This window comes from Pristiophorus japonicus, chromosome 13, assembly GCF_044704955.1.
Source record: "Pristiophorus japonicus isolate sPriJap1 chromosome 13, sPriJap1.hap1, whole genome shotgun sequence".
Classification (NCBI taxonomy): domain Eukaryota; kingdom Metazoa; phylum Chordata; class Chondrichthyes; family Pristiophoridae; genus Pristiophorus; species Pristiophorus japonicus.
In genome coordinates this window covers 159,639,072-159,665,026 of record NC_091989.1, presented here as the reverse complement: position 1 = coordinate 159,665,026, position 25,955 = coordinate 159,639,072, and the positions used below count along the sequence as shown (strand labels likewise).

General features: G+C 51.5%; 1 protein-coding gene across 3 annotated transcripts in view; it reads left to right on the top strand.

Moving 5' to 3' along the window:
• LOC139278942 (early endosome antigen 1) overlaps nt 1-25,955 on the top strand; it is a 1,017,310-nt gene that overhangs the window by 437,164 nt on the left and 554,191 nt on the right. For all 3 annotated transcript variants that reach the window (XM_070898220.1, XM_070898221.1, XM_070898219.1), the window contains exons 11-12: nt 8,088-8,171; nt 8,474-8,620. In XM_070898220.1, coding sequence (XP_070754321.1) covers nt 8,088-8,171; nt 8,474-8,620 — 231 coding nt within the window. The remainder of the gene's footprint in view (nt 1-8,087; nt 8,172-8,473; nt 8,621-25,955) is intronic.

The following is a 25,955-nucleotide window of genomic DNA, read 5'->3' as shown; positions in this document are numbered from 1 at the left end:
CTCCCAAAGAGTGCTTCCTGATTACAAAGAAAAATGGCATAACAGATATTTTGACAACTGGTTAGTTGTTGGAATGACAATGACTTCTTGATTAAATCATAGCCCTGGGGCATTGGGATGGTATGTCTCATTTCATGAACTTTTGACTACGACATACAGTTGAGAAAAATGAAGGTTACAATCAACAATTTTTCGATTTTAGATAGCACCAAAATGTTGCAGCATTGATTGCTGGATCATCATTGCAATTTTGGCAGAGTCAACTCAAGGTTCACAACTATGCAGTCAATCTACATGACATTTCTATGTTCTTCTTAGACTGTACACTAAGGAATGAAGACTATTACAGCACTTCTGTGTGGCAAAATTCACTGTCAAATAGAAGTGTAGGTTTTAATATTGGCCTTGGGACTAATGCGAATTTATCTTAAAATGTTGCTATTTTTATATAATGTATGAATTACTCTGCAGAATTGCACTATTCTAAATATTTAGGAGGCAAAATTTTCCCCTCGCCCCGATTGAGGCCGGTAACCTTCCGGAGCCGGGGCTTTTATTGCCCGGTCCGAAAATCCCGCCCCGACATGTAATTGGGCCGTGCACCCCTCAAAGGAAGAAGAGCACTGTCTCCGGTGCTCTGCTTCCTTGGAGGGGCGTTCCTGGGGCGGCTGCACGGCGCTGAGTCCAGCGCCTCGCTGAGGAGGCCAGTGTTACGCAGTCGCGTTAATGCGCTACAGCGTCCCTCCCCTTCAATTAAAGGGGAGGGGCACTGCACACTCTGCAGGCCCTTTCGTGGCCAGTCACTGGACCACCAGGGTCCGGCAGCCAAAACTGAGTGCCGGGCTGCATGATGGCGGCCATTGTCAGACCGATGCATGAGTCGGCCGACAAAATAAAATGGCGACCCGGGCGCTAAAGTCCTCCCCTTTGAGGGACGTCCCAGCGGCGGATGTTGCGTAGCTGGCATCGACATCCGCCCATGCCAGCTTTGCGGCCCATGGGGCAATTTCCCTGGTGGGGCGCAAAGGGGGCAGCGCGCACGGCAATGATATAATCGGCAGTTGTGCGGCGTTACCGGCACAGCCCCCCCCCCCCCGGAACAATTTCCCAGGAGACACTAGCCCTCCCCCAGGCAAAAATGCTATTGTTCCCCATTAGCGCCCCCCAGAGGCACTAACGGGGCTATAAAAGGGGGCAAATTTGGCCCCTTAATATTCAACGAATTGAAGTACATTTAATAATCATGCCGAGATTGTAACTCTGTAGTCTTCTATAGTGGAACTCTGCAAGTTAACAACTCTTCTAATTTGACTTCCCTGCTTTTTTTAAAGTTCAATTTAAAATCAATGTTATGTATACAAATGTTGTCCTGTCAATCAACCACTCCACAATTCAGTAAGCAACCACTTATTTTGTTTTTAATCCTCCTAATTCAATCACCTGCCCAATAAATGTAGGTGTGGTATTTTAATGGATCCTTAATGGCAATGCAGGATCAACTAGTATACTGAGAGAATCAGCTAGTTGTAACATGGCTGTGTGGTTACCAAAGATGGTCCTCCCAGAATTCTACAGCTGGTCCTGCTACTGATCGAAGCGATTAAGTGGACAATAAGCAATGAATCTTTCAGAACGTAAGAAAGAGTCAAGAACAAGAAAAGACCTTTCAGCCCATCAAGGTAATCTCTCTAGTATTTTGATTCACCCAGCCTACCATTTCCAACAAGAAAGCGTTTAGCCAGCTCCCTTAGATATTCAACGGCATTACCATCACTGAATCCTCCACCATCAACATCCTGGGGGTCGCCATTGTTCAGAAACATCATCATCATCAAAGGCAGACCCTCGGGGTTGAGGATGACTTGCTTCCACACTAAAAATAAGTACTCAGGTGACTGATGAACTCATTTTAAGTGGTGGAAGATGCCTGTGCGTGAATTCTTTTAACGTGGGGTGACCGTTGCACACCAGCCACTACACGGGCTTGACAAAGCAAGATCTTGGTCCAGTGGCAAGAGGATCCAGGACGACTGGAGACCAGGCTCCGCCGCATGTGTCAATACATATACACAAACTCAAACATACTCCTACTGTCCTCTTTCCTTCCTCCTTCCCATAGGACCTCTCTCTACGTGGAATTCATAGTACACAATGTGAGCCTCATGACCTCACAGCCTCGCTATTGGCTCGTGCTGCGCCTACCCTTGGTCTTGTCCACGCTGCTCCACCTCTGGACTCTGACCTCTCCGTGTCTCGTCCGTCCTCTCCTCTCCACTGCCGATCTCCAGACCTCGTCGGTCCCGACTTCCGGACCTCACCCGTCCCTCCGTCCGCTCCTCCCCGATTACCACCTTCGCTCCACGCCGCTTCCGACCTTCGCTACTCGCCACTTCCGACCTCTGCTCCTCGCTGCTTCCGACCTCCACTCCTCACCGCTTCCGACCCCTCTCCTCGCCACTTCTGACCCCTGCTCCTCGCCTCTTCCGACCTCCACTCCTCGCCGCTTCCGACCCCTCTCCTCGCCACTTCTGACCCCTGCTCCTCGCCTCTTCCGACCCCTGCTCCTCGCCACTTCCGACCCCTGCTCCTCGCCTCTTCCGACCTCCACTCCTCGCCGCTTCCGACCCCCGCTCCTCGCCACTTCTGACCCCCGCTCCTCGCCACTTCTGACCCCTGCTCCTCGCCGCTTCCGACCCCCGCTCCTCGCCGCTTCCGACCCCTGCTCCTCGCCACTTCTGACCCCTGCTCCTCGCCGCTTCCGACCCCCGCTCCTCGCCACTTCTGACCCCTGCTCCTCGCCGCTTCCGACCCCTGCTCCTCGCCGCTTCCGACCCCCACTCCTCGCCGCTTCCGACCCCTGCTCCTCGCCACTTCCGACCCCTGCTCCTCGCCACTTCCGACCCCTGCTCCTTGCCACTTCTGATCCCTGCTCCTCGCTGCTTCCGATCCCCGCTCCTCGCCGCTTCCGACCCCCGCTCCTCGCCGCTTCCGACCCCCGCTCCTCGCCGCTTCCGACCCCCGCTCCTCGCCGCTTCCGACCCCCGCTCCTCGCCGCTTCTGACCCCTGCTCCTCGCCGCTTCCGACCCCCGCTCCTCGCCACTTCTGACCCCTGCTCCTCGCCGCTTCCGACCCCCGCTCCTCGCCGCTTCCGACCCCCGCTCCTCGCCGCTTCCGACCCCCGCTCCTCGCCGCTTCCGACCCCCGCTCCTCGCCACTTCTGACCCCCGCTCCTCGCCACTTCTGACCCCTGCTCCTCGCCGCTTCCGACCTCCACTCCTCGCCGCTTCCGACCCCCGCTCCTCGCCACTTCCGACCCCCGCTCCTCGCCACTTCTGACCCCTGCTCCTCGCCGCTTCCGACCCCCGCTCCTCGCCGCTTCCGACCCCCGCTCCTCGCCGCTTCCGACCCCCGCTCCTCGCCGCTTCCGACCCCCGCTCCTCGCCACTTCTGACCCCCGCTCCTCGCCACTTCCGACCCCCGCTCCTCGCCACTTCTGACCCCCGCTCCTCGCCGCTTCCGACCCCTGCTCCTCGCCACTTCCGACCCCTGCTCCTCGCCACTTCCGACCCCTGCTCCTTGCCACTTCTGATCCCTGCTCCTCGCTGCTTCCGATCCCCGCTCCTCGCCGCTTCCGACCCCCGCTCCTCGCCGCTTCCGACCCCCGCTCCTCGCCGCTTCCGACCCCCGCTCCTCGCCGCTTCCGACCCCCGCTCCTCGCCGCTTCCGACCCCTGCTCCTCGCCGCTTCCGACCCCCGCTCCTCGCCACTTCTGACCCCTGCTCCTCGCCGCTTCCGACCCCCGCTCCTCGCCGCTTCTGACCCCTGCTCCTCGCCACTTCCGACCCCCGCTCCTCGCCGCTTCCGACCCCCGCTCCTCGCCGCTTCCGACCCCCGCTCCTCGCCGCTTCCGACCCCCGCTCCTCGCCACTTCCGACCCCCGCTCCTCGCCGCTTCCGACCCCCGCTCCTCGCCACTTCTGACCCCTGCTCCTCGCCGCTTCCGACCCCCGCTCCTCGCCGCTTCCGACCCCTGCTCCTCGCCGCTTCCGACCCCCACTCCTCGCCACTTCTGACCCCTGCTCCTCGCCACTTCCGACCCCTGCTCCTCGCCACTTCTGACCCCTGCTCCTCGCCGCTTCCGACCCCTGCTCCTCGCCACTTCCGACCCCTGCTCCTCGCCACTTCTGATCCCTGCTCCTCGCCGCTTCTGACCCCTGCTCCTCGCCGCTTCCGACCTCCACTCCTCGCCGCTTCCGACTCCCGCTCCTCGCCGCTTCTGACCCCTGCTCCTCGCCGCTTCCGACCCCCGCTCCTCGCCACTTCTGACCCCTGCTCCTCGCCACTTCTGACCCCTGCTCCTCGCCACTTCTGACCCCTGCTCCTCGCCGCTTCCGACCCCCACTCCTCGCCACTTCTGACCCCTGCTCCTCGCCACTTCTGACCCCTGCTCCTCGCCACTTCTGACCCCTGCTCCTCGCTGCTTCCGACCTCCACTCCTCGCCGCTTCCGACTCCCGCTCCTCGCCACTTCTGACCCCTGCTCCTCGCCGCTTCCGACCCCCGCTCCTCGCCACTTCTGACCCCCGCTCCTCGCCACTTCTGACCCCCGCTCCTCGCCACTTCTGACCCCTGCTCCTCGCCACTTCTGACCCCTGCTCCTCGCCGCTTCCGACCCCCGCTCCTCGCCACTTCTGACCCCTGCTCCTCGCCACTTCTGACCCCTGCTCCTCGCTGCTTCCGACCTCCACTCCTCGCCGCTTCCGACTCCCGCTCCTCGCCACTTCTGACCCCTGTTCCTCGCCACTTCTGACCCCTGCTCCTCGCCACTTCCGACCCCTGCTCCTCGCCACTTCTGACCCCTGCTCCTCGCCGCTTCCGACCCCCACTCCTCGCCACTTCTGACCCCTGCTCCTCGCTGCTTCCGATCTCCACTCCTCGCCGCTTCCGACTCCCGCTCCTCGCCACTTCCGACTCCCGCTCCTCGCCACTTCTGACCCCTGCTCCTCGCCGCTTCCGACTCCCGCTCCTCGCCACTTCTGACCCCCGCTCCTCGCCACTTCTGACCCCCGCTCCTCGCCACTTCTGACCCCTGCTCCTCGCCACTTCTGACCCCTGCTCCTCGCCGCTTCCGACCCCCGCTCCTCGCCACTTCTGACCCCTGCTCCTCGCCACTTCTGACCCCTGCTCCTCGCTGCTTCCGACCTCCACTCCTCGCCGCTTCCGACTCCCGCTCCTCGCCACTTCTGACCCCTGTTCCTCGCCACTTCTGACCCCTGCTCCTCGCCACTTCCGACCCCTGCTCCTCGCCACTTCTGACCCCTGCTCCTCGCCGCTTCCGACCCCCACTCCTCGCCACTTCTGACCCCTGCTCCTCGCTGCTTCCGATCTCCACTCCTCGCCGCTTCCGACTCCCGCTCCTCGCCACTTCTGACCCCTGCTCCTCGCCACTTCTGACCCCTGCTCCTCGCTGCTTCCGACCTCCACTCCTCGCCACTTCCGACTCCCGCTCCTCGCCACTTCTGACCCCTGCTCCTCGCCGCTTCCGACTCCCGCTCCTCGCCACTTCTGACCCCTGCTCCTCGCCGCTTCCGACCCCCACTCCTCGCCACTTCTGACCCCTGCTCCTCGCCACTTCTGACCCCTGCTCCTCGCCACTTCTGACCCCTGCTCCTCGCTGCTTCCGACCTCCACTCCTCGCCGCTTCCGACTCCCGCTCCTCGCCACTTCTGACCCCTGCTCCTCGCCACTTCTGACCCCTGCTCCTCGCCACTTCTGACCCCTGCTCCTCGCCGCTTCCGACCCCCGCTCCTCGCCGCTTCCGACCCCCGCTCCTCGCCGCTTCCGACCCCTGCTCCTCGCCACTTCTGACCCCTGCTCCTCGCTGCTTCCGACCTCTGTTCCTCGCTGCTTCCAACCTCCACTCCTCGCCGCTTCCGACCCCCGCTCCTCGCCGCTTCCGACCCCCACTCCTCGCCGCTTCCGACCTCTGCATTGTTGATCAGAAACATAACTGGACCAGCTACATAAATACTGTGGCAACAGGAACAGGTCAGAGGCTGGGTATTCTGCAGAGGGTGACTCACCTCCTGACTCAAAGCCTTTTCACCATCTACAAGGCACAAGTCAGGAGTGTGATGGAATACTCTCCATTTGCCTGGATGAGTGCAGCTTCAGCAACACTCAAGAAGCTCGACATCATAAACAAAGTGGCCCGCTTGATTGGCACGGTATCCACCACCATCAACATTCATTCCCTCCACCACCGGTGCACCGTGCTTGCTGTACATACCATCTACAAGATACACTGCAGCAACTCGCCAAGGCTTCTTCGACAGCACCTCCCAAACCCGGGACCTCTACTGCCTAGAAAGACATGGGCAGCAGACGCGTGGGAACACTATCACCTCCAAGTTCTCCTCCAAGTCTCGCACCACCCTGACTTGGAAATATATCGCCATTCCTTCATCGTTGCTGGGTCAAAATCATGGAACTCCCCTCCCCAACGGCACTATGGGACTTTCTTCACCACATGGACTGCAGCGGATGGGTTCAAGAAATCAGCACACCACCACTTCTTGAGAGCAATTAAGAATGGGCAATAAATGCTGGCCTTGTCAGTGACGCCCACATCCAGTGAACAAATAAACAAAAATTCAACTGCATCTTGAATTTCTCTGATATTCTATGGCTTTACCTGCTGAATCATTTCAAATTTTTAGTGCCCTGTGGGCTAGAAATTCGGCGACTTTGCGACCGGGTTTTTTTGCGATATTTCACCCTCCGTGGCGAAAATCCGGTTGGCGTGATCTTCGGTGACCTTTTTGCACTTCCACGTACCGCCGAGGAAAGGCGCGTCGACATGCAACACCTGAAATAGCATTTACGATCGATATTTGGCTCTCTCGGGGCCCGTATACTGACAGAAAAACCTGCATTGCAGCCCTGCCAGCAGCGGTAAGTATGAAGATCTGCAAAAAAAGGTAAGTTAAAGTTTTTATTTTTTAATTCTTTTTTAGCGATTTAGTCGGTAAGGGTTTTGTGAATGGTTTTTTTTTTTGCAATTTTTATTTGTTGTTTTTCCCCCCTCCCAAGGCCTCTCTCACAGCGCTATCGGCCCCAGACTAAATTTGCTTAATCCTCATGCAGTGCCGAATTTTACCGCTGCGCAAATTAAAGGCCAAAAAGCAGGCCTGAAAATGGTAGCGAAATGAAGATTTTTTTTTAATTAGTTGTTCACTAATTTAATTTATGTCCTGTTTTATTGATCTGGTTAAAAGTAATATTCAGGTTCTTTTAGTCTATGTCATTTAATCATTCATATACCTCAATTATGTAATTTCTTGTCGGGGCTGAATAAAAGGGATCTGTATAAAAAAACAGTTTTTTTTAAAGCATTCTTTATTATTAACTGAATAACATGTTTTAAGATACGTTCACCATTTCACTGCTTTAAAATGCCTACGTGCTTTTTAATTGCTACTTTTTCCCAGCCCAGCATAAGTCTAATGATTCTAAACTTTGATTCATCATTCATTTAGCTTAATAGTCACTTTTGTATTCAGTAATGACTCAATCAATCTTAACAAACTTATTTTGTACACATATTAAGCAAATAAATATTTTTTACTATATGTTATGGTACATAGTGCAATCATTTTGTAAGTTCACTGTTTGGTTTAATGGTATTTTAATTTGAGTTGTAATGTATTGCTTTAATTGTATGAGAGAAGATATTCTGAATGCTGTTCAGTTATATTGATCAACCGATCTTTTAGTTTCTTTTATCAGAGGGATTTGTGGTTTTATTCTTTACTTAAGCCAAGATGAAGAGGCCATTGACTTGCTTTCTTTAGCCCTCTACCCGATTTTGTTGTTTCAGTCAGGTTTTGTGATACTTAACAGTGATCAATAAAGGGCAGATGGTAATGAAGAGTTACCTTTCAATGCAGAGCTGGGGAAATGGGACCTTGCTTAGCTGTATGGCTGCGGCAGTGGTTTTCTTAGCAGATCAATATCTTGTCTTGTCTTGCTAATTGCTCATTGGTTGACATTCGTGGATTCTTTCTTGAAATATAAACTCTTTTCCAGCTCGAGCGACGTGATGGTACAATCCTGCATCTCCGTAAAGAGGTCCTCCTTTTACAAGAGAAAAGAGATGGGTTAACAACTGAGGTACCTTAAATATTTTTCATTTGTTCTTTAATTCGAAAACAAATGATTTATAATACATAAATGTATTACAGGAGGCTAAATGGATTCGGCTGATTTGAATCTAGACGGCAAAGGACATCAATAGTATTGGCTTTACTGCTCGGTGCCACCATATTGGCTTCCTCAAGACTTAAGCACAGTCACAAAATATAAAGTATTGTGATTCTGCCACTATTTCCTTTTGACTTTTTAATATAGTCTAGCACTGTGATAATAGAACATAATAAAAATTTAGTATCTATAATTTGTGTGTGGATTGGTAGTTGGATGTACAGGAGAGAAGGATTTACCATCTGCAGGCAGAGCTAAGAGAAGGAGAAGCTAAGCTGGAACAAAAGCAGATCTGCCTGCAACAGCTGAAAGAGGAGCTGGATGCCACTAAAAAGCTGCACAAAGAGGTCCAAAAACAGGTAGGCATTTACTGTACCCTCAGGCTTTAGGCCTTAATTTGCAAAATAACCTGATTGTAGCTTGCATGTATAAAATATATTCAGCTCTGCATTAGCTGGAATTATTGCTGTCGTATATATCTAAATCAATTTAGACATCAGGCATTTTCTATTTCAGTAGGAAGCAAGTACGTCTGTCCGGTTCTTTTGGGGGGGGGAAGGAATACAGAAATGTGTTACATTTTTTTTTAAACTTGTAAATTGTTTTATTTATATATAATATATTTATTCAAAAAATTATTACAAGGCCCTTTAAATTTCAGTACTGAAATGATTTGCTTTACCTGAGATGCAAGAAATATACAGAATCAAAAAATGTTGGTGCCAATATGCTGATATTTTTTGGCTATTAAAATAAGAATGCTGCAACCAACAGTTTATCCAACTTGTGAAGTATTTTAGTTAACGTACTAGTTTATTGAACCTTTGACTACCAAAGTTTCTCAGCAATGTAAAAATACACCGGTTTTCCACTGTGTAGAAGCTTTTTAGCTATTTATGTAAATGTGTAATGGCAAATAAAGCCAAAAATGAATTGGAACTATAGGCCATTTCTTTATTCTTGTATTCCATGTATAATCTTTTTTTAATCGCACGATTTTAAATATGTTTTATTTATTGTGCAGAATATGTGAATCTGTCATAATGTCGAGTTGTATTGGATGCTTTGCTTGACTACCTATGTTTTATTGTATTTTATTTTTATCTTGTACTCCTTAAAGAGGAAGAATGCATTGTGGGAAAGTGCTTTAAATCCAAACAACTTCTCATACATATATCTGTTAGGACAAACTAAAGCTCACATAAAATTCTAGGGGCCGAAATTTCCCCTTTTTATAGCCCCGTTAGCGCCTCCAGGGGACACTAATGGTGTTTTCGCCCAGAGGAGGGGGCGCTAGCATCTCCAGTGAAATTATCCCTGCGGTTTGGGGGGCACTGTCCCAGCAGCGCCGCATCACACGATTAGCGCCCCGGGCCATTGCCGTGCACACCGACCCCTTTGCGCCCCGCGGGGAAAATTGACCAGCAGGCCACGAGGCTGGTGGACATCCACCGCCGGGACACCCCTTGAAGGGGAGGCCTTTAGCACCCCGGGCCGCCATTTTTATTTGTCGGCCGACTCGTGCCTCGGCCCAACAATGGCGGCCTTCACGTCGACCAGGCCGTCATCATGTAGCCCGGCATTCCATTTTGGGTGCCAGGCCGCTGGCCTGGTCGATCGCGTCCCTGATAGCCCAGTGGCGGCCACCAAAGGGCCTGCAGAGTGCACAGTGGCCCTCCACTTTAATTGAAGGGGAGGGGCGTTGTAGCACGTCAGCGTTACGTGGAGCATCCGCATGGCACTGGACTCAGCCCCGCTTCACCGCCCCGGGAACACCCCTCCAAGCAAGCGCAGCGCCGGAGATAGTGCTCTGCTTCCTTGGAGCGACGCATGGCCCATTTCTGCGTCGGGTGTGGAGCTTCCCGGCTGGGCGCAGGAAGTCCCGGACCCAGAAGGTTACCGCACCCAATCGGGGCAAAAGGCAAATTCCAGTCCCTGACATTTTGTGTCACCTCATGAGAGGCCTGATTAACCTTCCATTGAGGTCAGCAGTAGCCTCAGTGACCATGCACATAGATTGAAGCAAGAGGATCAAGCCTCTTTTTTATTCTTGGACACCGACCCAGGGACAATGGGCTAGACTTTCCTATGAGCCCTATGAATAATTCACTAAATAGTACAGCTTGCATGGCAATAACTTGATGTTGAGATGCTGTTGTAAAGTACAAATTAAGTTAAAAGAAATCTATTAGTTAAATTCCAAGATTAGATCACTGTCTGCAAATTGCAATTTAGTATTTTAATCATACATGGCAATTATTGTTATGAAGTTGTTAAATTCAGCAAGTGAAGGGGGTGCATAATTCACAGCCATACAGTTATATGTATATGTAATTCTTAATCAATCGTATAAGTATGGTATTGAACAATGTCATGCACACACAAAAATTGCATTGATCTGATTTTGTCGTGTAGCATAGTTTAACAATAAATGTTATGAATGAAGTTTAGATCTGGTATGGTGATGTTTTGTTGCAGGGTGCTCAGTGATAGTCAGTAGAACCTTTTTACATATTTAGTTGCTGTCTCGCCATAATAAAAATTGAAACAATTGAATGTGCACTGGCAATTAGGCTTCACTTTGGTCGAATATTTTACTTTGATCTAATTCGGTTAGACAGTGTTTATGTTTTTGTAGGTTATAGAAATTGTGTTTCTGGATCAAATGTGTATTGCAATTTCGGTTACTTTTTATATTTTTGATAGTCCAGTATGCTTGAAACAGTTGTTGCAGGGCAATTGAAGTGGCTCACAAGAAAGTAATTATAGTCAAGTTGTTATCTCGCATAGATGTGAAATAAATTCCATATACTTTGTGCATGAGGTAACAAGCCAGTATAACATACTGTTCTGAGGCACATAAATACTGTAAAACTAAATAGTGAATATTTGATTATTTTTAAACAAAAAGCACTATGTTTTGATCTGGTGATAGTTTGGGCATTGCATTAATACAGTGATGCTTAATTTCTGGTTGCTTTAGAATAGTGATTGGCACCAAAATTAAATTCCTTTCATGCAATATAAACTAATTCTATAATCACTTAGTATTTATTAAATAATCTATCATAATATTAAAAACTTCTAAAGTATTTTGGGGAGAAATTGGCCTCCTTTGTGCCTCCCGTTAACGCCTCCGGGGGGGGGGGCACGATAACGGGGCGCAAATGAATTTGTGACTGCGCGGCGAATTGAATGACACCCGCGAACTTCCCTGCCAGTTTTGCGCTGGCACTAAGAGTTACCATCTCGATCTCTAGCGCCCGGGTGATCGTGACGTCATCCAGTACACAATGCCCCATTACCGCCCCCATCAGAACTTTCTTCTCGCCCCCTGCCGGAGCGCCTGCCATTAACAACGGAAGGAAGAGGAGGCGATATGCAGTCGGATGGCTGCTGGAGGAGTGGTATTTAAAGGCGTCAACATATGGTTTTTTTTAGTCAGCAAAGAATGCTGCCTTGTCAGTTTGACATAGGCACACAGGCATTTTGAGCGATTTCAGCATTTTTTACTTTCAGGAGTCTTCTGCCTCAGAAATATTATTCAGTTTCATTTCGGTGAGATTTAAAAGTGCAACATTTCCATATGTTAATGTGGCTGCACTGGTACTGGACCTCGCCCTCAGCGTGAACGTCTGAGGTAGCGGAGTCAGAGAGAAAGATTGCAAAATGTGGTCAGAGGGAGGAGGGCCAACAGGGCTCTCAACAGGAGGCCTTAACCTCCCAGGGTATTCCGGCAGCAGTTCTCCTACATCAATTTCGCTGAGGCACAGTATCTTAGAAAGCTCTGCTTCACCAAGGACGTGGTCACCGAGCTCGGCCACCTCCTGCATCCAGAACTCCAGCCTGAAACCAGGGTGAGAACGGCCCTCTCGGTGGCAGTCAAAGTTACCTTCACCCTCAATTTCTACACCAGCAGATTCTTCCAGTGTACAACAGGAGACATACTGCAGTTCGCCGCGCATTGCTGCATCCACGAGGTCACAGATATTCTCTACAGGAGAACGGTGTACATTTCCTTCCCCATCACCTGAGAGAGGCAGCACGAGTGTGCATGTGGCTTTGCCAAGATAGTGGGCTTCCCCAAGATGCAGGGCGCCATTGCTTGCATCCATGTCGCTTTGCTGGCATCACATAACAATCCTGAGGAATTCCGTAACCGCAAAGACTTCAGTTGGTGTGAGACCACACACAGCGAATCCTCACCGTCAATGCCCGCTATCCTGGCAGCAGTCACGATGTCTTCATCCTGCGCGAGACCGTTGTGCCAGCTCTGTTCCATCACCACATCAAGCTCGCGGCTGGCTGCTGCGAGACAAGGGCTACCCACTCTTCACCTGGGTCATGATTCCTCTCCGCAACCCCAACACTCGTGCGCAGCAATCATAATGAGAGCCATGCCGTCACCAGGAACATCATTGAGCAGACCATCGGAGTGCTCAAGCAACGGTTCCGCTGCCTTGACCACTTGGGAGGAGGCCTCAAGTACTCAGCTGAGCGGGTCGTCTGCTGCATGCTGCACAACTTGACCATCATGAGGAGCAACCATTGCCACCAGGCATAGCCGCACCACTTCAGCAGGAGGAAGAGGGAGACGAAGAGGAGGAGGGACAGGAGCACGATCAGCCTTGTAAAATGGCGGTCCATGACTGCCTCGTCAGACTTCGGTTCCAATGAATTCCAGGCCATTTCCTAGTTGCTCAGCACATCCCCATCATTCCATACCACACCCCAAAGCTGAAATGAAACATAGCACCAAATCTGCAACATTCCAATAATAAATTTATCCAAATTCAGTAAACACATATACACAACAACAATATTAGCTAATCACCCTTGTGCAAATCCTGACTTCCCCTCCTAAAAGTGCCTTTTCCTAATCTACTGCTCCTATGTAGTGTCTCCCCAGTGGCTGCAGCAGAGCTGGTAGAAGGCTGTTGAGTGTCAGTGTCAGTGCCAGTGACTACAGATGGCCTTGCAGGACGGCTTCGACCAGCTCTGGGCCTAGAAGGCCTGGCTGTACGCGACACCACCTCAGGATGGGTGGCTGACTGGATGACAGGCAGCGACAAGTGCAATGGCGGAGTGGCAGTGGTGGGATCAGAAATGCTGTCATCCTGAGAGAGGGCAGCAGGCTCCTGCTCCATTGACCCATGCCACTCCCCCGGGGCAGCACCTCAACATCCCTACCAATCTGCTGGAGCACAGATTGGTGGGCTGCTGCAACACAGTGAAATCCCTGGTGGACTGTGGTGGACTCAGCGACAATTGCAGCAGTCAGAGCTTGCATAGCATCCAGCTGAGACTGCATGAGAGCAGTCTGAGACTATGCCAGCAATCATTGTCTGCAATAAGCACTAAGACGTTGCGTGGCTTCCACGTGTGCTGCAATGGAAGCTGCCACATTGCCCATGACACGTGTTATGATGTCTGGATCCACACTGTCTCTCTGGGAGTCCACCATCCTCTACAGAGTGGAAGTGATGAGCTGCATGGTGTGCACATAGCTCTGTGCAATGTTGGAGACAGTCTCCTTCATGCTCCTTGCGATTGCACCTATCATATTGGAGTGCATGGCCATCACCCTTGTTGTGAACGCCTCCCCGTCGAGGTCCTCATCTGAGTCTTGTGCAGCAGAACTCATGCGTGAACACGCCCTCCGGGGAGCTGGCTCCCGGGCTACCCTTTGCCCCTGGCCTTGCTGCAGCCCGCTCGCCCCCGGTGCATCACCCAGTGCAGACCACTCTATTAAACTTGACTTTAAACATCGTTTTGCGGCAGTATCTAAGCGGTGCCTGCTGGTGAGAGATGCAGTGACGCGGTGCTTTGCTCCTCCTGCATAAAAGGCACAAGACTCTAGTTAAGGTGAGAGCAGGGGACAGGAATGGAGCAAGTTATGCAAACATCATCAGGAGCTGGAAAGTGAGAAAGGCTTGTGGTGTGAGGGGGAAGTGGGATAGGAGAGGGGCTGAAGATACCGTTGATGCCCCCAGAAGGGGTGACGTCGCCGTCGGCCATGGCGCCCACCACCTGCTGCCCAATGAGCCACAGCACTCGCTCCTCCAGGTCTGAAAGCTGCTGGTGTTGCGAATCACCGCCGCCTATTCTCTGCTGCTCCCTCCTATTGTGGGCCATCTTGGCCTGCAAGAGAAACGAATGTGTGCAGATTAGAGTCCAGCTATGTGTTTGGGAGATATGCGTGCCATAGTTGAATAGCTAATTGTAGGCAAGGCATGAGATGTGGGTGTAAGTTTGAGTAGGTGCAGATGCAGTAGGGTAAGTGGTGGCCGTGGGGTGGTTTGTGCAATTTGTACAGGCTGAGGTTCAAATGTTGGTATGTGGAACACGTTGAAGCATGTACTCACCTTGACTATCCTGATGAGGTCATTGAATTTCTTCAGGCACTGAGTCAGGCTGCGGATGACCACACTATTAACCAAGATCTCCTGGACCACTTCCCTCCATATTGCCCTGAAGACCTGGGGCAATGGCCTCCTTCCAGTGTCCGGGAATAGCACTGCCCTCCTTTGCTCCACTCCCGCAATCAATGCCTCCAATGCCTCGTTCATGTAACGACAAGCGCTCTCCCTGGGAGTGGGATCAGCCATTACAATGAGGGGATTCAATTGGTTGGAGGTCACCTTCACTGCCAGCAATGCTGATATTGAGGATCTGCACAATGATGGAACCACCCCTTTAAGAGCTGGAAGGAGCCAGGGTGAATGATCATTCCCGATTGGATTGCACCTGAAATTCATTATCGCTCTGCTGGTAGCGCCCCACTGAGGTCATTTGCGCTCCAGTTCTTTCTTGGAGTGCTAGCAGCCAATTTAGGGGAAGCTGAGAATCATTACCGCCTGGTGCTAATCTTTCAAGATTTCAAAGAGGCGCTGCCGAATTTTTAGCCCTTTGTGTTTTAGTAACTTATTATGTTGTTGCCATAGACAACAGTTTGATCCTGCTTCAGACCAACTCCAAAGCAAGGCTGTGATATCTAGTTATTAACTGCAAGTAGTTGGTATAGAAAGTAGGAGGAATTAGGAGAATGAAAACTAATATTATTTATTGTTAAATGTAAATTGATTCCTAGAGGTGGCAGGAGCTGATTTAATAAGGTTCAAATTCAGCATAGCTCCAGACGCACTATCCATCGCGAACTAGTCCAGGAACACCACAACTATTTTCGTTGAAGACAATAATCAAGTGCTCCCTGATTAAAAGTGGGGGGGAGGGGGGCACACTCTAGAAACTTTCATTCCAGTGCCCCCTTGTTTTTTTTTGAGGGCACCAAAAACGCAAATTATACAAGTGCCCCCTGGCTAAAGCCGACACAATAAACAAATTAAACTTTGACAGTAACTTAAATCAAATCAAAATTTGGTTGCCCGAAGAACACCACAACATTAATCAAGTGTCCCCTGGTTAAAGGGGGCACATCCAGACACTTTCAAGCAAGGGTACCCGCTTGCTTTTTGTTTTTTTGGGGTTTTTATTCGGACTCAAAAAACACAAATTATACAAGTGTCCCCTGGCTAAAAGGGGGGGGGGGGGGCGGTGGGAGGAGAATCACTAAAACCGAATAAACATAGACAAATTAAGCTTTAAACATTAATGATCAAATTAAAATTTGGTTGCTGGGAGTGATGATGCACTCCAGTCCTTCCGGCGCCCACCTCTCACGGAAGGCCACAAGCGTACCGGTGGACACCGCATGCTCCATCTCCAGGGACACCCTGGCTCGGATGTAACTGCGGAAGAGAGGCAGGCAGTCGGGCTGAACAACCCCCTCGACCACCCGCTGCTTGGACCGGCTGATGGCCCCCTTGGCCCTGCCCAGCAGCAGTCCTACGAGAAGGCCTTCCGACCTGCCCAGTCCCCTCCGCACAGGGTGCCCAAAGATCAGGAGTGTGGGACTGAAGTGCAACCAGAATTTGAGAAGCAGCCACTTCAAATATTGGAAGAGGGGCTGCAACCTCACACATACAACAAAGTCATGGAACACGGACTCTTCCAGGCCGCAGAAATTACAGGTGGCCTGGGAGCCCGTGAACCAACTTAAAAACTTATTGCACGGGACTGCTCCATGCACCAACCTCCAGGCCAAGTTCCCAATAAATAGAGGGAGGACTCCTGCGTAGAGAGCACTCCTTGGGGACCCCCGTCTCCTCCTGACAGCAAGATGGTGCACCATGGCGTGTCCGGACGGCAGACGAGGATGGCAACGTGGAGAGTGTGCAAGAGCAGCCCGTACAGGAATCCCCATCACGCAGAACTGAAAGGCACGGAGGGGCTTTCCCCGAGGAGGCTCAAGTTGTGAGGCACCGGCTCTCGAGGGAGGTTTCGGGGCTTGGCACCGATGAGGAATTCCATCCGGACAGGGGTCAGTTCGGACGAGATCTCCCCACGTGCTTGGGCCTCCTCGACACACAACTAACGGAGTCAGGGCCCAGTGCTGTTTTTAGCGACTCGATGGCATTAGCCGCGCGTGGACGTCGGCCCAGGATAGGCGCCGTGCCAGCTCGCCTGGCGCCATCCAGCCCGCTGCTCCACCATCGAGCAGGTCCCTGACCCTGGTCACCTCGCCAGTCACAGCCCACTCGTCCGCCTGCCACCTAAAAACGCGGTCCTGAAGGTACGGATTCCTGAGCAGCGGCTCCCGAAGGACAGCCGACACTCCAGATGGGGGAGAAACTGCATTTGGTGGTGACTCTGTTCCAGACCCTGATGAGTTCCTGGTAAAAGACAGGCAGCCCCCGCATGGCGGTCCTGACGCACCCAGGCTCACAAACAGGAGCTGCATTTCGTTATTGAGGCTGTACTGCTGGTGGAAGAAATGCGTCGCCAGCGCACACCATCTAGGAGGGGGCTTGACGTACAGGTATCTCTGCAGGGTCTGAAGACGGAAAGTCGCATGCTGGGTACTGACGCACATCAACGCCTGACTGCCCGAAGAACACCACAACTATTTTAGTTGAAGACGGACAATAATCAAGTGCCCCCTGATTAAAGGGAGGGGGGCACATTCCAAAAACTTTGCAGGTGCCCCCTTGTTTTTTTGTTTTTTTGCGGGTTTTTTTGAGGGCACCAACACAAATTATACAAGTGCCCCCTGGCTAAAAGGGAGGGGGGCACTAAAACCCGGCACAATAAACAAATTAAACTTTAGACAAAAAACATCAAATTAAAATTTGGTTGCTGGGGTTGATGATGCACTCCAGGCCCTCCGGCGTCCATCTCTCGCAGAAGGCCGTGAGCGTACCGGTGGACACCGCGTGCTCCATCTCCAGGGACACCCTGGCTCGGATTTCACCATGGAAGAGAGGTAGGCAATCGGGCTGAACGACCCCCTTGACCACCCGCTGCCTGGACCGGCTGATGGTCCCCTTGGCTGTGCCCAGGAGCAGTCCTTCGGACCTACCCGTTCCCCTCCGCACAGGGTGCCCAAAGATCAGGAGTGTGGGACTGAAGTGCAACCAGAATTTGAGGAGCAGCCCCTTCAAATAATGGAATAGGGGCTGCAACCTCGCACATTCCATAAGAACATGGAACACGGACTCTTCCAGTCCGCAGAAATTGCAGGGGGCCTGGGAGCCCGTGAACCACTTAAAAATTTGTTGCACGGGACTGCTCCGTGCACCACCCTCCAGGCCAAGTCCCCAATAAATAGTGGGAGGACTCCCGCATAGAGTGCACTCCATTGGGGACCCCCACCTCCTCCGGACGGCAAGATGGTGCGCCATGGCATGTCCGGACGGCAGACGAGGATGGCAAGGTGGAATGTGTGCAGGAGCAGCCTGTATAGGCAACCCCTCCCCGCATCACTGAAAGGCATGGAGGGGATTTCCCTGAGGCGGCTCAAGTTGTGAAGCGCCGGCTCCTGAGGGAGGTTTCGGGGCTTGGCGCCAATGAGGAATTCCGTCCGGACGGAGGTCAGTTCGGACGAGATCTCCCCGCGTGCTTGAGCCTCCTCGACACATCTAACGGAGTCAGGGCCCAGTGCTGTTTTTAGCGACTCGATGGCATTGGCCGCGTGCCGGACGTCGGCCCAGTTTAGGTGCTGTGCCAGCATGTCTGGTGCCATCTAGCCCGCTCCTCCGCCGTTGAGCAGGTCCCTGACCCTGGTCACCTCGCCAGCCACAGCCCCCTTGTCCGCCTGCCACCTAAAACCGCGGTTGTGGAGGTACGGATTCCTGAGCAGCAGCTCCTACAGGACAGTCACCACTCCAGACGGTGGAGAGCTGCGCTTGGTGGCGACTCTGTTCCAGACCCTGATGAGTTCCTGGTAAAAGACAGGCAGCCCCCCAGGTTCTGAAACAGGAGCTGTGTGTCATAATTGAGGCTGTGCTGCTGGTTGAAGAAATACGTCGCCAGCGCACGCCACCTAGGAGTGAGCTCGACGTACAGGTATCTCTGCAGGGTCTGAAGACGGAAAGTCGCTAGCTGGGTCCTGACGCACACCAACACCTGACCGCCCGAAGAACACCACAACTCTTTCTGTTGTAAACAAAATAAACAGTTAAATCCAGTGCCCCCTGATCTGGGAATACTCCAAACACTTTTCAATGCCCTTTTTTGCTTTTTTGGGGGTGTTTTTTGTGGTGTTTCTTGGGCACTAAAACCATAAATTTTACAAGTGCCCCCTGGCTAAAAGATGAGGGACACTAAAACCCGGCAATAAAACAAATTAAACTTTAAAATATATAAAATCAAATTAAAGTTTGGTTGCCGGTGGTGATGGTGCACTCCAGTCCCTCCGGCGGCCATCATTCGTGGGAGGCTGCAAGCGTACCGGTGGACAGCACGTGCTCCATCTCCAGGGACACCCTGGCTCGGATGTAAGCGCGGAAGAGAGGCAGGCAGTCGGGCTGAACGATCCCCTCGACCGCACGCTTCCTGGACCGGCTGATGGCCCCCTTGGCCATGCCCAGGAGCAGTCCCACGAGGAGGCCTTCGGACCTACCCACTCCCCTCCGCACAGGGTGCCCAACGATCAGGAGTGTGGGACTGAAGTGCAACGAGAATTTGAGGAGCAGCCCCTTTAAAGAATGGAACAGGGGCTGCAACCTCGCACATTCTATAAAAACATAGAACACAGACTCTTCCAGTCCGCAGAAATTGCAGGCGGCCTGGGAGCCCATGAACCGACTTAAAAATTTGTTGCACGGGACTGCTCCGTGCAACACCCTCCAGGCCAAGTCGCCAATAAATAGTGGGAGTACTCCCGCGTAAGTGCACTCCATCGGGAACCCCCGCCTCCTCCGGATGGCAAGATGGTACACCATGGCATGTCCGGACGGCAGACGAGGATGGCAACGTGGAGAGTGTGCAGGAGCAGCCCGTACAGGAAACCCTTCCGCACAGAACTGAAAAGCACGGAGGGGATTTCCCCGAGGCGGCTCAAGTTGTGAGGCGCCGGCTCCCGAGGGAAGTTTCGGGGCTTGGCGCCAATGAGGAATTCCGTCCTGACGGGGATCAGTTCGGACGGGATCTCTCCACGTGCTTGAGCCTCCTCGACACACCTAGCGGATTCAGGACCCAGTGCTGTTTTTAGCGACTCGATGGCATTGGCTGCGTGCCGGACGTCGGCCCAGTTTAGGTGCTATGCCAGCACGTCTGGCGTCATCCAGCCCGCTCCTCTGCCATCGAGCAGGTCCCTGACCCTGGTCACCTCTCCAGCCACAGCCCCCTCGTCCGCCTGCCACCTAAAACCGCGGATGTGGAGATACGGATTCTTGAGCAACGGCTCCTATAGGACAGCCGCTACTGCAGACGGTGGAGTGCTGCGCTCGGTGGTGACTCTGTTCTCAGGCTCTCAAACAGGAGCTGTGTGTCATAATTGAGGCTGTACTGCTGGCGGAAGAAATACGCCGCCAGCGCACGCCACCTGGGAGTGAGCTCGACGTATAGGTATCTCTGCAGGGTCTGAAGACGGAAAGTCGCATGCTGGGTACTGACACACACCAACGCCTGACCGCCCGAAGAACACCACAATCAGGTTTTATATTGACGACTGTTAATAATTGTTGGTTACCAAGGGCCATTGCTCCACTTCTTCCTTTAATTTAGTTTAATTGGCACTACTGCATAGCAGATTAAACTTGCCAATCTGTAGGCACAGAAAGCGAATATCATTAAATAGCCTCAGTGTTAACAATATTTTGGATAATTACTGCCCCACTTTTCAGCCAAGTTGGTACCTGAGAATGAGTATCTAGTTCAATTGACTTGCAGTAATCTTTGATATGGTATATGGTTTGGTTGCAAAATCTATCTCCAAAATGTTTCCTTATTGAGCTATTGTCTGAGTAGGCCAATACTTACATTTTGTTCTCCTTTGTTTTGAAATTCTTCAAAGTGTAGTTATGCTCTGCTACAGTTGTACAGTATTTGTTTCTGTTGATCAGAGGCATCTATTCACATTCAGGGTGCTATCATTCGAACATTGAATTTGCAGGTTATTTAATAAGTATTCAGTGAAACTATTTCATGATAAAAATCTTGTCTTTCACAAAATGTTGCTAAATGAGCAACTGGCAGATTAAGCTGCATGTAAAATACAAGACAGATGTTAAATAGAGGAAGACCAGAGCAAGATTAATGTTTACAGAGCAAAGGAAACATGTTACTCGTGACAGCTTAAAGGCATAGAGGACAATTTTAACATAACCCATAACCAATTTTAACATAACCAACCCGTCGGGGAAATGACATGATTGGGTGCAACGCTGGTTTTACACCCCACCCGATTTTACTCTCCATTGAAGTCAATAGAAAGTAATATTGGGGGGAGGGGGGGGGGGCGGGGTGAAACCGGCGTTCCGCCCAATCCCGTGGGTTTCCCACCTGCTGAGTTAGGTTAAAATTAGTATCCCACAATTTTTAAATCTCTTCCCACAAAAGCGTATCTTAAATATGTGTGAATAACAGATTAGGTTCAGGTGTAGATAGAGGTTAAATACTTAATGATTGGAAGCACTGGTTTCATTGATTTGTGAGGTACGTCCACTGCTCCATTTTGGCCTGCGGCACTTTTTTTTGGCGTAAATTAAAATATCCAAATTTCCGCAGTTTCTGCGCCAGCGTAACTCAGTTACGATTTTATTAGATTAGTATTTTTTTGCATCATGGGGGTGTAACCTGATGTCTGTGCCAGTTTCTCAGATTTATGCAAGTTTGGTCAAATTGCATTTTTCCTAGGATGGTGTATGTGATCACTCCCAAAAGGCCTTCTGGGCACTTAAGAAAAACCAGCGCACATTAAAAAATCAGTGCAGATAGATGCCATTGTTTTTATGTAAAGTTTTGGAGGGAGTCAAGAAGACATTGAATATGCATCATGAAGCTTAATCTTTTTCAAACTCAAAACGGAGAAAATAGAAGTCTAATGTAATTCTTTAATTTTGGATTTTTTTCAAAGTGCCATGCCACCACCGAACGTCTCCTCACCAGGCTCGAGGGTCGGAACGTCGGCCAGCCGGCAGAATCACTCCCTTGCCCAGACCCGGACTTGGGGCTCGGCTTCAAAAGAAGCCCGGGCTGCAGGGGGAGGGGCGGGGTGGGTGGTAGAAGCCGAATTGAAGGGATGAGAAGCCTTATACTATGCAGCAGCTTCAAAAGAAGCCTGGGGTGGGTGGAGTGTTTGCCGAGCCCCTGTGTCTGGGCGAGGGAGTGATTCGGCCGGCTGACCCTCGAGGCCGGTGAGGAGACTTTCGGTCGGTGGTGGGGTGGTACTTTGAAAAAAATGTAAATTAAAGAATTGCATTAGAGTTCGTTGCCCCAAATGTCCTCATTGAATGCTTAGCTTCCCGTTCGAAGCAAACCTATTGCGCATGTGAAGACCAGGGTGTGGTCCATACTAGGATGTCGACCTTGGGGAGAGAGAGAGGAGAGAAGCTTTAACTCCTTGTTGTACTGTTTTGAACTTCTTGAAATAGTACAATTTAATTATAGGCGCAATATTGACAATGCCATTACCTCGTGGAAGTCTTCTGCATGATGGTGCTGCAGAGGAGACGATTGGCTTGACGTCATCGCATGAGGAACCTGTTGTGTATCTGTAAAGCATGCACTCCCATGTTCCACCACCAGGGAGCGCATGCCCTGAAGTTGCAAGGGATCCGAGCATCCCTTGGAAGCACTGTATATAAGCTGGCCCCTAAGGCCTGTTCCTCACTATGGAGTGTCTTATTAAAGACTGAGGTCACTGTTACTTTAACCTCCCTGTGTGCAGCCTCATCTGTGTTAGGAACACAATAACTGGAAACGAGTATACGAATCCAACGCAAAGATGAAGCAAACTGTGGGCATCCTGGAGAAGTTCTCGGAGGGTGAGGACTGGGAAACCTATGTCGAACGGCTAGACCAGTACTTTGTAGCCAATGAGCTGGACGGAGAAGGAAGCATTGCAAAAAGGAGAGCGGTCCTCCTCACGGTCTGCGGGGCACCGACCTACAGCCTCATGAAGAATCTTCTGGCTCCGGTGAAACCCACAGATAATTCGTATGAGGAGCTGTGTACACTGGTTCGGGAGCATCTTAACCCGAGGGAGAGCGTGCTGATGGCGAGGTATCGGTTCTACACGTGCCAGCAATCTGAAGGTCAGGAAGTGGCGAGCTACGTCGCCGAGCTTAAGGCGACTTTCAGGACAATGTGAGTTTGATGGCTACCTGGAGCAAATGCTCAGATACTTTTTTGTACTGGGCATTGACCACGAGACCATCCGACGAAAACTTTTGACTTAGAGACACCGACCCTCAGTAGGCCATTGCGATAGCACAGGCGTTTATGTCCACCAGTGATAACACCAAACAAATCTCTCAGCACACAAGTGCTAGCAATGTTCATAAATTAACTGGAACTGTGTTTGCGAGCAGAAGTGTACAGGGCAGAAACTACGAGTCTGCAACTGCCAGCAGGCCTCAGGTGACCCAGATGACTCAGAGTCCGCAACAAAGGATGAATGCAAGGCAATTCACACCTTGTTGGCATTATGGAGGCTTCCATTCAGCCTATTCATGCCGCTTCAAAGGGTATGTTTGCAAGAGCTGTGGAACAATGGGGCACCTCCAACGAGCTTGCAGACGACTGCAAGCTCTGCAAAACCTGCTAACCACCACGTGGCAGAGGAAGATCGGTCCATGGTGGATCAAAGCAATTTCGAGCCTCAGAGAGAGGAGCCAGATGCTGAAGTACACTGGGTGCACACATTTTGGACGAAATGTCCACCTATAATGCTAAACGTAAAATTGAATGGCTTACCCGTAGCCATGGAACTGGACACTGGCGCTAGCCAATCCATCATGAGTAAAAAGATGTTTGAGAGACTGTGTTGCAACAAGGCACTCAGACCAGCCCTGAGCCCCATCCACACGAAACTGAGAACGTACACCAAAGAGCATATCACTGTCCTGGGCAGTGCCATGGTCAAGGTCACCTACGAGGGCGCGGTGCACGAACTGCCACTCTGGATTGTCCCGGGCGATGGCCCCACACTGCTTGGAAGGAGCTGACTGGGCAAAATCCGCTGGAACTAGGATGACATCCGAGCGATATCACATGTTGATGAGACCTCATGTACCTAGGTTCTCAACAAATTTCCTTCCCTTTTTGAGCCAGGCATTGGAAACTTTTCCGGGGCGAAGGTGCGGATCCACTTGATCCCAGAGGCACGACCCATTCACCACAAGGCACGAGCAGTACCTCACATGATGAGGGAGAGAATGGAAATCGAGCTGGACAGGCTGCAACGTGAGGGCATCATCTCCCCAGTGGAATTCAGCGAATGGGCCAGCCCGATAGTTCCAGTACTCAAAAGTGATGGCACGGTCAGGATTTGTGGCAATTATAAAGTAACTATTAATCATTGCTCACTACAGGACCAATACCCGCTACCCATTTGCGATGCTGGCAGGAGGCAAGACGTTCACGAAGCGTGACCTGATTTCGGCCTTCATGACGCAGGAGCTGGATGAGTCTTCGAAGGGCCTCACCTGCATCAACACGCACAAGGGGCTGTCCATCTATAACAGATGCCCGTTTGGAATTCGGTCAGCTGCAGCGATCTTCGAGAGAAATATGGAGAGCCTATTCAAGTCGGTACCACGCACGGTGGTTTTTCAGGACGACATATTGGTCACGGGTCGGGACACCGTCGAGCACCTGCAAAACCTGGAGAAGGTCCTCCAGCAACTGGATCGCGTAGGGCTGTGGCTGAAGAGGTCGAAATGTGTCTTCATGGCAACAGAAGTGGAGTTTTTGGGGAGAAAGATCGCAGCGGACGGCATTCGGCCCACTGATGCCAAGACAGAGGCTATCAGCAACGCGCCCAGGCCACAGAACGTCACGGAGCTGCGGTCGTACCTGGGACTCCTCAACTATTTTGATAACCTCCTACCGGAGTTAAGTACCCTCCTTCAGCCCCTACATGTGATATTGCGTAAAGCTGGGAACTGGGTATGGGGAAAAAAAAACAAGTAGTTGCTTTTGAGAAAGCCAGAAACAGTTTATCCTCCAACAAGCTGCTTGTATTGTATAACCTGTGTAAAAGACTTGTGCTAGCATGTGATGCATCGTCGTACGGAGTCGAATGTATATTACATCAAGCTAACGTTGCAGGGAAGTTGCAACCTGTCGCCTATGCTTCCAGGAGCTTGTCTAAGGCCGAGAGGGCCTACAGCATGATTGAGAAAGAGGCATTAGCGTTTGTGTTCGGGGAAAAGAAAATGCATCAGTACCTGTTTGGCCTCAAATTTGAGCTGGAAACCGACCACAAGCACCTCACATCCTTGTTCGCTTAAAACAAGGGGATAAATACTAAAGCCTCAGCCGCATACAAAGGTGGGCACTCGCGCTATCAGCGTATAACTATACCATCCGCCACAGGCCAGGCACCGAGAACTGTACGGATGCTCTCAGTCGGCTACCATTTTCCACCACGGGGGTGGAAATGGCGCACCCTGCAAACTTGTTGATGGTGACGCAGTCCGCAGACTTGTTGATGGTCATGGAAGCGTTTGAAAATGATAAATCACCTTTCACGGCCCGCCAGATTAGGACTTGGACCAGCCAAAATCCTCTGCTGTCCCTAGTAAAAAACTGTGTACTGCATGGGAGCTAGGCCAGCATCCCCGTTGAAATGCAAGAGCTAATCAAGCCGTTCCAGCGGTGAAAGGACGAGCTGTCCATTCAGGCAGACTGCCTGTTGTGGGGTAACCGCCTAGTGCTATCCAAAAAGGGCAGGGAGACGTTTATCTTGGATCTTCACAGCACACACCCGGTTATAGTAATGATGAAAGCGATAGCCAGATCCCACGTGTGTATCGACTCTGACTTAAGAGTCCTGTGTACGGCAATGCAGCGTGTGTGCTCAGTTGAGCAACGCGCCCAGAGAGGCACTACTAAGTTTATGGTCCTGGTCCTCCAGACCATGGTCAAGGATCCATGTCGACTATGCGGGCCCGTTTCTCGGTAAAATGTTCCTGGTGGTGGTGGATGCTTTTTCAAAATGGATTGAATGTGAAATAATGTCGGGAAGCACCACCACCGCCACCATTGAAAGCCAGAGGGCCATGTTTGCCACCCACGGCCTGCCTGACATACTGGTCAGTGACAACGTGCCATGTTTCACCAGTGCCGAATTTAAAGAATTCATGACCCGCAATGGGATCAAACATGTCACCTCGGCCCCATTTAAAC